The following is a 12,129-nucleotide window of genomic DNA, read 5'->3' as shown; positions in this document are numbered from 1 at the left end:
ATTGGGGAAGGGGAACAGGACTTTATTAGGGAACAATGTGCACTTCCCAGACTTTTTCCAAGTCAAGTTGTTGTCTTTTCAATCTTAGTTGTGGAGGGTGCCGTTCAGCTTCAAGTTGTTGTCCTTTCATCTTAGTTGTGGAGGGTGCAGCTCAGCTCCAGGTCCAGTTGCCGTTGCTAGTTGCAGCCCACCATCCCTTGCGGGAGTCGAGGAATCGAACTGGCAAGGCAACCTTGTGGTTGAGAGCCCACTGGCCCATGTGGGAATCGAACTGAAAGCCTTCGGAGATAGGAGCACGGAGCTCCAACCGCCTGAGCCACCGGGCCGGCCCGCAGCACCTTCTTTATAGAGGGGTTACAAAGATTAAATAAGTAAAGCACCTATAGCCAGTCACATAGCAAGTACTCAATTCATGTGAGCTATTATAATGTCATCATGGTTACCATTTTGCCTGGGTGTCTGTTGGTATAGCTGTTATTTTTACCAAACCGTGAGCACCTCCCAAAGTCAGGGATCGTATTCGTTTCATCCTTGGATCTTTATGTATTCTATCTCTGATAGCCCTTCTTCCTCCGCCTCTTCTTACATTACTATTATATACTTGTTTTATAGGTGAGAAATTAGACTCAGAGAAACTGAGTGACTTTCGCCAACTCATGTCTCTTGTCAGACACAGAGCCAAGGTCTGAACACTGCTCTTGTACATCCCTGTCGCATCTGTCCCCCAAACACCAGCAAGTCATCAAGGCTGAGGCTCATGCCCACCTTCAAATTCAAGTCCCTGCACACAACAGAGGGCTGTTCAATATTGCTGAGTGATGGAGCCACCTCATGGGCACTCTCCTTCGGGTGCTGCTAGAACCCAGGAATGAGCGGCATCTAGTTTGCTCTGAGATGCTTCACTAATGCAGAAAGGGGCTCTCATCTCTACGGGCATGGAGACCCCACGTGTTTAGTTTGTTTCTGAGTGTCAGGCTGCAGCCATCCTCATAGCTTCTGTTCTGTGCGTTGAGCTCTAGGCACCCTCCTGAGACCAGGGCTCCCGGAGTGGGATTCAGCTGTACTAAAGGAGTACCCCATTTCTGTTAGACATTTTCCTGCTCTTTCTCTCTCAAGGTTTTTTGCTTTGGAGCCCTTTATAGAGTGATCATCGTAGTGAGGATTTAGCACTTCATAATTTATTCGTTCAACATGGCTTTATCACATAATCATGCAAATATAGTTATAATTTTAAATAATTTCTGTATCCCAGGCAATGTGCTAAGCACGCTACATGCGAAGGTCTGACTGTTAAGTTCGTGAACTTGTAATGATGTTGCTAACCTTTTTTTGATATTAGAGGGATTATTCTTTATGAATTTGTACCAACTGGGCAAACACTTAACCAACTTTACGATTTGGAAGTGCTGAAAAGACTGTGTGAAAAAGTTAGACGACCTGAACTTTTCACCAACAATTCATGGCTCTTATATCACGACAATGCACCAGCTCACACCGCACTGTCTGTGAGGGAGTTTTTAGCCAGTAAACAAATCACTGTATTGGAACACCCTCCCTACTCACCTGATCTGGCCCCCAGTGACTTCTTTCTTTACCTGAAGATCAAGGAACTATTGAAAGGAAAACATTTTGATGACATTCAGGACATCAAGGGTAATACGATGACAGCTCTGATGGCCATTCCAGAAAAAGAGTTCCAAAATTGCTTTGAAGGGTGAACTAGGCGCTGGCATCAGTGCACAGCTTCCCAAGGGGAGTACTTCGAAGGTGACCACAGTGATATTCAGCAATGAGGTATGTAGCACTTTTTCTAGGATGATTTCACGAACTTAATTGTCAGATCTCATACACTATCTCATTTACTTTTCGTAACAGCCTGATAAGGTAGGCATCATCTCCATTTAGTGACAAGAAAACTGAAGCTCCAGAGAAGTTAAGCAACTTGATCAAGATCACACAGGTTATAAGTGGCAAAGCCAAAACTTGAACCCAGGGCTGTCTGACAGCAAAGCCTAGTCTCTTTCTATTACCGACCACTCTGCTCAGCAGTCTGAAGGACCCCACTTTGATCTGAGTTCAGGGAGATACAGCCCAGAGGCTTTGATATTCAGGATTTCTATGCATATAAAATGAAAAATGTCTGAGGTGTTGGAGGGAACCAGTAACTGCAAATACATCTGCCAACTTGTAAGAACAAAAAAAAAAAAAAAAAAGGCCTGGAAAACCAGGCTTGCAAAACTCAGATAAGCAAGTGGCCTTTACTGACAGAGGTGTGTAATATAACAGTAAGATGATTCAGATTTGGGCTTGATGCAGAGGTACACTTAGTGGCTATATCTGCGAGAAGAGGGTGTCAATTGAAATTTACAGCACAGCTTTGCAAATGTACCAATGCTGACTCCCGGGTAGCGGGAGAAAAGCCATTGCTGGTATAGGCAAGAAGTCCACCGACCTCATTATCTCCTCCTACATTCCATAAATATTTACTGGGGATGTGGAGATGAGTGGCAGATGGGCCTTCCCTTCAGGGCACAGGAGGAGACTACTCTGTACTTGGCACTTGAGCATAGGACGTCGCTTTTCATCCTTCAGAAAGTGGTGACCTAGGAATGTGTACACCCTTCCACAGGTGCACAGACCACGCACCAGGGAGGTGAAGCGAGTTATTGGACGCTGCCCAGCCAGTGAGTAGAAACCAGAAGAGAGTTCCTCTCTTAGGCCATCTCTGTCCCTCACTCACTGTTGTGTTCCCAGCAAGCAAAAGGTTTAGAGGACATGGCACAGAACAGGCACCCAGTACAGCGGAATGAGTCAGCTGCTTCTGAGATTCCCTTCAAAGAAGGGAGTATAAGTTAGGAAGGAAGAACGCAAGAAAACAAAGGCCCTTCTGTATCCGCTCTCCTCTGTCCTCCCGCGTGGCCACAGGAGCAGAAATGAGACTCCACTCAGACCAGAGGGAACCTTTGCTCCTTGGGAAGATCATGTCTCTTTTGGGGGGTTGAGTGAGCTGCCATTGCTGAGTTGAGTCCCAAAACACAGAGCCTTTCTCTTGGGAACCTAGAAAACATCAAGGTCCCCTTTCCAAGCATTGTCAGAACCTAAGGGATAAGGAAAGAGAAACACAGAACCCAGCTGACACATCTGGAACTCTGGCTCCAGGCAAGTAAATAAAGGCCTGTGTAGGTCCATAGCTTGGAAAGCCCAGGGTAGTAATTTTCTGCGCACATTCTCCACACTAGCCTTACCCTCCTGGACAGACTGCCGCAGCCACTCACATGAACCACTCACTCAGTAAACCTGTATTGAGTATCTGCTCAATTCTAGGATCTTTGATCACCAGTACAGAAGGAATGAGAATTTTTACACCTAGCAAAGGAGGCAAGATGGGGAGCTAAGTATGCAAGCTCTATGAGAAAAGGAAAGGTGAGCAGTCTGGGTCACCTGCTGTCTACGTTATCAGTATTCAATAGAGGAGGAAAGAACTTCAGGGAGGGTAGATCAAGGAAGGCTTTCTGGTGGGGGTGGCAGTTGAGCTGAGCTTCAAAAACTAAAGAGGATTTGGACCAGGATGTGCCTTATCCCCATAGGAGTATTTCCTTTTAGAAATTAGATTTTTAGATCTGTGGCTAGTGGCTGTATACTCAAAAATCTCACCATTTCGGGATTCTTGGCAGTGCTTCCAAATAGTTATCAAGCCAGGGCCTAGTGTCTCCACGTAGTCACAAAGCAGACGTCCGTCCAGAAGCAGACCTCAGACGCTTGCTGTCTGCACTGAGGGACGCGCTCCTGCCATTGGCCATGGTCTAAGACAGTCAAGCAGGTGTCTGTGTTTTATGCCGAGGCACCATGGTTTGGTAGACGCAGTTCAGGCTTTGGATTAATAAGGAACACTCACTAGTTTTGTAAACCTCAGCTTCCTCATCTATAAAATGGGGATGATAATACTGCCATCTAGGAGTCGTGAGCATTAGAAAGTTAAGGTTGTGAAAGTACATGTTGTAAGTGTTCAAATACATGGCAGCGACTCTTAATATCAGTTAGGTAAAATATCCTGAGGAGGATGCCACCTAGAGAAGGGTCAGGATCAAGGACTAGTTCACTCTTGTCTGCTGGCCTCCTGATAACCATTGGATGGTAGTGGTCCAGTTCCTCTCACTGCTCTGGTGCCCTGGACGGCAGCCAGCAGCCTGAAGGACCAAGGGTAGGGGGGACATTCAGTCATCCCAGGAGGCCACTTCTGCTGCTGGCTTCTGTCCCAGGCTCCAAATGTCTCCATTAAAGTGCTGCCTGAGGACAATGGAACAAAATAAATGACCCTGCATATTCTCGCCTTCTGCCTGGTCCGAAACTATCTGTTTTCTAAGCGGGACCCTCTGCCTATTCTACCGGCTCCCAGATTCTGTTCCATTAAGGGGCATCCTTTTGGCTGTCTGTTGGGCCAGGACCAGAGCATGGCATATCTTCCGAAGGTACCATCCACATTCTGTGGCCTTCCTGGGGACCATCCTCACTGGAGATGAGGTTTCAGCCACTGAGCTGCCTCCGCAGATCTCTTATCCTCTGGAGGAAAGTGTGGCTGAAGTGGAGGGTCCAGGGAAGGAGCTGATGAGAAATGAGCCTGGAAAGACAGGTGTAAATCAAATTCTGAAGGGCTCGGTAGAAGGGTAGGCCTTATCCTGAAGGGGGCAGTTTGTAAGAAGGAAGTGATCGTTCAGATGGGTTTCTGTTTCTTTTTCTGTTTCAACCCCTCTTCTCCCCCAACTCCCTCCAGATTTGCTTTGTAACTCTTTGGCATAAAAGATTGAGTTACCTGAAAAGCAGAGAGTGATGCATCTTCCACTAAAAATAGTTATAACAGTGATAGTGCCTCACACTTAACTGAGCTCAATGATTTCCAGGAAGCGGTCTCCTGGGCCATGGAAGAGCACAGCTGCCTTGGTTTGAATCCTATACTCGCTGACTCTCAGTCTCCTCCATGAAATACAGGGTTCTCATGGGGAACTGATGAAGTGGAACACTTTGTAAACTGTGAACTTCAGAAGTATTTCCTTCCCATAGACTGCCTCATTTGATATCACTGGAGCTCTGTGATTGCTTCCCTTAATAAACCCTCCCCATTTTACAGAAAACTGAGGCTCAAAGAGGTTAAGTGACACAAGTTGTCTTAGTCTTAGGCACAGTGGCCCTGATGATCTCTGAATCACCTTCAGGCTAGTCTTCCCTTTTCTTGAAGAAGAGCACAAGTTTGCAGCCTACCAGCTTTATTGCCCTGTCCTGTAGAATCTAAGAAATCCAACAGCTGTCGATTCCATCTCCATCCCCTTCAATTCACACTGGCAGTGGTCCTTCTGGGATGGCTCTTTAGGTCCATGGTTCACACCCATATTAATCTCCTTCTCAAATGGTCAATCAGCCACATCCTTGGCGTTCTCTTCCATACATGCTTTCTTATTTTTTGCAATATGGACAGCCTGAGAATTTTTCAAACCTTTACGTTATGGTTTCTTTTTGCTTATCAATTCCTTCTTCACTCATTTCCCTCTTCTCGTATTTTACCGTAAGCAGTCAGGAGGACCAAGCCACTCCCTCAACACTTGGCTTAGAAACCTCCTCAGCGAAATATCCAATTTCATTGCTCACAATTTCTACCGTCTACGGAACACTAGAACATAAACACAGTTCAGCCAAGTTCTTTGCCACTTTGTAACAAGAATCATCTTTTCTCCATTGTCTAATAACATGATCTTCATTTCTGTCTGAGACCTCAACAAAATTGCCTTTAATGTCCATATCTCTACCAACATTTTGTACATAACTATTTACATATTCTTCAAGAAGATGGGAAGCTCTCTTCTTTCTGAGCTCTCACCAGAATCACCTTTAACAGTCCTTTTGTGGCAATATAGGCGTTTTCTAAAATGCACCTCAAAACTCTTCCAGGCTTTACCCATTACCCAGTTCCAAGACTGCTTCCACCTTTTTAGGTGTCACCCCACTTCTTGGTACCAGTTTCTGTCTTAGCATATGCTGCTATGACATAGTTCCTTAGACTGAGTGGCTTAAACAACACACACTTATTTCTCACAGTTCTGGAGGCTCGATCAAGGTGGGGCCCCCTTCCTGGTTTGCAGACAGTCGTCTTCTTGCTGTGCCCTAACATGGTGGAGAGAGAGCGAGCTACCTCTCCGGTCTCTTCTTATAAGAACACTAATCTCGTCATGAGGAGTCCAGCCTCATGTCCTTATCTGAATCTAATTACTTCCCATTGCCAAGTACCATCACATGGGGGGTGGGAGCTTCAACATATGAATATTAAGGGGACACAGCATGCAGTCCATAACAACGGTCATAGGGTTAATAAGTGGCAGAGTCTAGAATAAAATCAGTTTCCTGATTTCTTCACCCCCATAATATCCTCAGCTTCCAAAGACTAGGCTTTGCGTGAGCATAGCTTAAGCAGATGGTAGTTAAGAATTACCTCCGGGACGTGCCCCATTTGTGGCGTCACTAGAAATTTTCTTTCTGTGTAAATGACATCCACTTAGCCAGGTACCCTTGGATACTTTACTTACCTGCTCTGAGTCTTACGTTATTCATCTATAAATTTGGTGATAATATCTATTGCTTGAGTAGTTGAAGGGAGTAAATATGATATTTATCTTAATTCCCTCACCTGCTCTGTAGTGGGCTGTGAGGATTAGCTGAATTTAAACATGTAGAGGGCACCTAATAGTGCCTGGCACACAGTAAGGGTGTTTCCCTGAAAATAAGACTTGGCCAGACCATCAGCTCTAATGCGTCTTTTGGAGCAAAGATTAATATAAGACCCGGTCTATAATCTATTATAATCTTAATTAATATAAAACCGGGTCTTAATCTAACATAATATAGGACGGGTCTTATATTAATTTTTGCTCCAAAAGATGCATTAGAGCTGATGGTCCAGCTAGGTCTTATTTTTGGGGAAACAGGGTGCTGACTTGTGGTTTTTAATAATCCTAGGTGATTTTTCATTACGCTCTCTCCCTTTACTCAAAATTCACCTTTTCCCTGAGTCCATCACTGGCCACCTAGCCTAAAATGTCACCTTTCTTTCTAAAATTTTATCACTGCCCCCACATATACAGGCCTTAGGCCCCTCACTGGCTTTATGTGTTCTCAGATCTATCACCGTCTCAGTAAACTGTATATTTTACCTGTTTGTTTCATTTGCTGTGGACTGTTACATATCATCAGTGGTTCTCAAATGTTAGCATCTATCAGAATCACCTAGAGAGTTTGTGAAATGAGTTGCTCACCCCTGCCCCCACTGGTCGTGATTCAGTAAGTCTGGGGAGGGCCCCAAGAATTTTCATCTCTAGCAAATTCCGGGGTCATGTTGAAGCTGCTGGTCCCAGATGCCACTTTGAAAACCACCACCCCAAAATTACCAAAGAAGCGGTGTGAAGTTGGTGACACGGAGGCTAGTCTTTTTTTTCCAAAATCTGGTTTATTGTCTCTCTTCACCAGAATTTAAGCTCAATAGGAACAGGGGTTTTGCCTGTTTTGTTCCTTGACGTATCCATCCCCAGCACCTAGACTAGTAGGTGCCCAATAAATACCGGTCAAGTAAATATGTATTGAATGCATTGCTAATATGTCTGACTTGCCAGAGCCTGTTGATGGTCTATCATCTCCTACGTGGTCCTCCGTTGGACCTCAGGCCGCGGCAGTGCCACGTGCCGTCCGCTGACCGCGCGTGTTTGTGCCCTAGATCACCCGGGGGGCCTGCAGAACCACTCGCGGCTCCGGACGCCGCCTCCGCCACTCTCGCACGCGCACACCCCCAACCAGCACCACGCAGCCTCCATCACCTCCCTGAACCGGGGCAACTTCACTCCGAGGAGCAACCCCAGCCCGGCCCCCACTGACCACTCGCTCTCCGGAGAGCCCCCCGCCGGTGGCGCGCAGGAGCCAGCCCACGCCCAGGACAACTGGCTGCTCAACAGCAACATTCCCCTGGAGACCAGGTGCGGTGCCTGGGGGCGGGCTGGGGTTGAGGCCAGCAGGAGCCGGCCGGAGGGGGGCCGGGGGGCTAGAGGGGCGGCGGGGCTGAGACCCCTTCCATGTGCCCGTCACGCACCTTGGCCCAGGAAGCTGGGGTCAGGTACACAGCTTAGGGATGCGGCTCTCTGGCTGCCAGAGAGAAGGACCGTGGGGTGGAAGTAGGACAGAAAGAGCATGGGCTGTGGATCACACAGCCCCCAGGCCCAGGGCTAGCCTGCCGCTTATGAAAGGTATGACCTTGGTCAAGTTGCTGAACCCCTCTGGGCCTTCCCTTCCTTGTCAACACAATGGGGATGTGGCTCTCTGGAGAGGGCTGTTGTAAAAGTATAGGGGAGCTGATGTGTGTGAAGGTGGCTGGCACAGACATGTGGCAGAGAGCAGGCTTCCAGTCAGTGATTGGAGCCTCCAACTTTCCCTACTGTGATTTGGCCACCCTATGCCTTGCATGGGGCCTGCCTGGCCTGGGGTGGGTGTGTAGAAAATGCTCTCTCCCCTCCTCTGCTCCCCTCCTCTCCCTCGCCTCTCCTGCTGGCCTATACCTTTTATACCCAAAGCCCTAATAATGCCTAACATTCGTATATCAGCTTTTGGTTACAGGGACGTTCATACTTGTGATACGATATATGTTTTGCAACTTTATGAAGGGGGTATTATTATTGTGATTCTATCTGCGAATTTCAGAAGCTGAGAATCAGAAGGTCAGTGACTAGCTCAGGTCGCAGAGGCGATTGATGTACAGCTAAGATTTGAACCCAGGCTGCCCGACTCCGTATGCAGTGCTGTTTCCCTGCACCACAGCCACCTTTCTCCAGATCTCTCCTGGCCTAGACCCGTCCACCTCTCCCTTCTTCCAACCTTGTGGAATGCTTCCCTCAGTTCAGGGACTTCAGTAGATGTCAGTTCTGTAGCTGTCCTCCTTCCCTCTGATTAGCCACAATTTTTCCAAAATGAAAAATTTTTTTATGATTACAAAAACTCACTACAGAAAATGCAGAGAGATATAAAGGTGACAGTTAGATTTACCCATACTCCTACCCCTTTGAGATAAGCACTGTCGACTTTGGGGACCTTTCCCTGCTTTCTCTAAACTGAAGATGAAATGTCCCAGCCTGGTACAGTTAGAACCTGGTCTCAAAGTACTGGGAAACAGAGATTTCATTTTCTCCCACTCCGGTTCCTTATCTGTGGCGAGGATAAAAATCATACTACGTTCCAAGAAGTGAAATTAATCTCTACGTGGAAAGTATACCCATCTGTTTCTGCCTGGCACGTGACTGTGATGTGTGCACATTGAGCCTGTGGGGTGAGAGAAAACAATCTTTTGCATCACTTTACTACCCTAGAATCGTTTTCCCAAAAGCACATTTCTCAGAGATATCTGTCCCACCCCAGACTCTTAATATTATTTTTGTTACTATCCTTTAAAATTGTATGTGACTTTTCCTTTGCTCCCATCAGTGACTGAGTCAGATAATTATATGTCGTCCCACCCAAAGTAGCGTAGTCAGAGCTCTATTATTGCCAATATGTTTCTCACATGACTGCAATGGCTGAAAGAAGCCAGCGAATCATCAATGGTTCTGATTCTCTGCACGGAACATGGTAGCCACTCCCTTTAATTGGATGTTCCTTTGTCTCACTTAGTATCAAAATAGGTGGTTGTCCAGGTCAAAGCAATCGTAGGCCAGCCAGCTTCAAGAGGAGGGACGACAGACCCCGCTTCTCAACGAGAAGCCCAAGAATTTGTAGCCGCTTTTAATCCAATCCACCATACTGCCTCATGAGGCTGGTGTGGCAATTACAGAAGGTAATGTCTGAAAATGTCTTAGCACATAGTGAGTGCTCAACTATTTATCATGCAGTGCCTTATTGTTCACGAAATATTCACTGAATGCCTCCCGTGTGCCCAGCAGGTAAGACATGTTAGAGAACAGACTGGCAGTCGCATAAGTTCTATGATAGAGACATGCACCACTAATGTGTGTTTTAATTGCCTCAGACCCCCAGCACGCAGCACAGGGCTTGCATCCTGGTGGGCACTTGGTAAATATGAATACACAGGTGAGATGAATGAATGATGAAACACAAGAATGAATAAATATACTCCTCTGAGACTTGAGTGGGGGGGAAGGGAAGACTTCCCAGTGCACCAGGTGTAGAGTGACTGAGAGTTGAAGAGCAAGCAGTAGCTTCAGGAAGAGTCGGGGAGGTAAGAAGGGCCTGAGAGGCAGGGCATAAACAGAGTCCGAGATGCCCAAGAGATCAGGGCCTACGTGAGGTAGTTGTCTTAATGGCTTTGCCGAGCCCCGCCAGATTAGGGAGCCTCCTGGTGCCAGAGAAAGTCACAGACCCTTCTCTCATCGTCAGACTGAGTCTATGTTGAAAGACTAAAATACCGTGTTTCCCCGAAAATAACACCAACCGGAAAATAAACCCTAGCATGATTTTTCAGAATGACATCGCTTGACCATAAGCCCTAATGCGTCTTTTGGAGCAAAAATTAACATAAAACCTGGTCTTATTTTTGGGGAAACATGGTAAATAGCTTAGCAAATACCCTAACAGCTGGTAAAATGACCAGAAGGGATTTAGATTTCAGGCTGGCAGAAAAAAACAAGGCTAGCAGATAGACGAGGTTAACCCACTCCTTTCTCTGTCCCCTCTGTGACGATGGCAGACCCCAAGGGTAACTGAGTCCCCAAGGGAGGAGACTGGACCTACCTGTGTTCCCTAGAGCTGGGGTCAGATGTGTCTTTAAGCCCTGCAGGTACATCTGTGTTCCGTTCTGGGGGAAGCGATGTGTTCAGGGTCCCCTAAACCCTGACCCACTTCCTCCACACTCTGCAGCATTAGACACCTAATTGATTTCCCAGGGACTGTCTGATTAATAACCCGTCAGGCTCCTATCTACTAAAGGGGAAGCCAGAGCAGAAAGCTGCCAGGTTTCGGCTCTAGCTCATCTTGTCGGACGCCTGGTTTGGGAGCCTGAGGCCTATTTTAGGGTCACGCTCAATTTGGGGAAGAGCCCTGCCCGCCCTCCAGGAAGAGAGACCATCCTGGTGGTCTCCAGTCCAGCCCTAGTATGGTTCCCAGAATGGCACACAAACGCCCCGTGGACCAGGCCAAACCCTGAGCATCGTAAGGAGCTGGGATGGAAGTCATCCCTGTCATTTGGTTATTCAGTCACAGACATACGTAAGACACATAAGCCATGTAAGAAGCTCATAGTCCGGTGAGGGAGGCAGGCCCGGAAATGAATGAATGAAGACAGGGTACCCAGGATGATGCTCTGACTGAGGGAGTACTTGGAGCAGGAAGGAAGGCGTGGCTCCCTCTGCTTGGGAGCATCGAGTAACAATGAAAACAAACACTCACAGCCCTTCAGGCACTCTACTTAGCTTCCCTGGTTGGACTTAGTGTCCGGGATAGTCAATGGGGGCTGATCACATAGGCACCTCTGCCTGCCAAGTACCCAAATTCCAGATTCCCAGAAGGAAAGCAGGTGTTCAGAATAAAGTACAATTAATTTGTAGAAACAGTTTAGACACAGTGAATCAGCCACTCTTATCAGTGAATGGCGGGAACCCTCCTGAACCCTAAGTGTCCAGGCAACAGCCAAGGGCCAACCTGATGAGCAGTCCTTTCAAAGAACAGCAGTCAGGACTGCTATCTTAACTGTTTTCTGCAGGGGTAGGCAGTCGTAGTATCATCCCCACTTTAGAGATGGAGACTGAGGCACGGAAAGGTTGAGTAACTTGCCTAAGGAGCCACCGCCAGTGAGTGACAGGCCCAGGCTCTGTACCCAGGATGTCTGGCTCCAGAGCCCCTGCACCTAATCACTGTCCCATGACACCCGCCTGATTATGAAAGGTAGCTTCTTAGGCGTGCATGCGTAGCCGTTTACTGAGAGAAGGGACAGTTGTACAAAGGCACACAACCAAGAGAGAGCTGAGTGTTTTGGAGAGATGATTAAGAGTTGGGTAAACTGGGGGCACAAGGGGCCCCATGGAGATGAGAGTAAATGGGGATCAGTGATGGAGGGCCTCCGTTACATGAAAAAGAGGTTGCACTTTTCCCATGGGC

At 47.3% G+C, this 12,129-nt stretch overlaps 1 protein-coding gene across 11 annotated transcripts in view; it reads left to right on the top strand.

Moving 5' to 3' along the window:
- TENM4 (teneurin transmembrane protein 4) overlaps positions 1-12,129 on the top strand; it is a 985,233-nt gene that overhangs the window by 749,204 nt on the left and 223,900 nt on the right. For all 11 annotated transcript variants that reach the window (XM_081062099.1, XM_081062105.1, XM_081062104.1 and 8 more), the window contains one exon: positions 7,754-8,009. In XM_081062099.1, coding sequence (XP_080918225.1) covers positions 7,754-8,009 — 256 coding nt within the window. The remainder of the gene's footprint in view (positions 1-7,753; positions 8,010-12,129) is intronic.

Source organism: Rhinolophus hipposideros, assembly GCF_964194185.1.
Source record: "Rhinolophus hipposideros genome assembly, chromosome: 10".
Classification (NCBI taxonomy): domain Eukaryota; kingdom Metazoa; phylum Chordata; class Mammalia; order Chiroptera; family Rhinolophidae; genus Rhinolophus; species Rhinolophus hipposideros.
The sequence above is the reverse complement of the archived record's forward strand: the minus strand, read 5'-3'. Positions and strand labels throughout refer to the sequence as shown.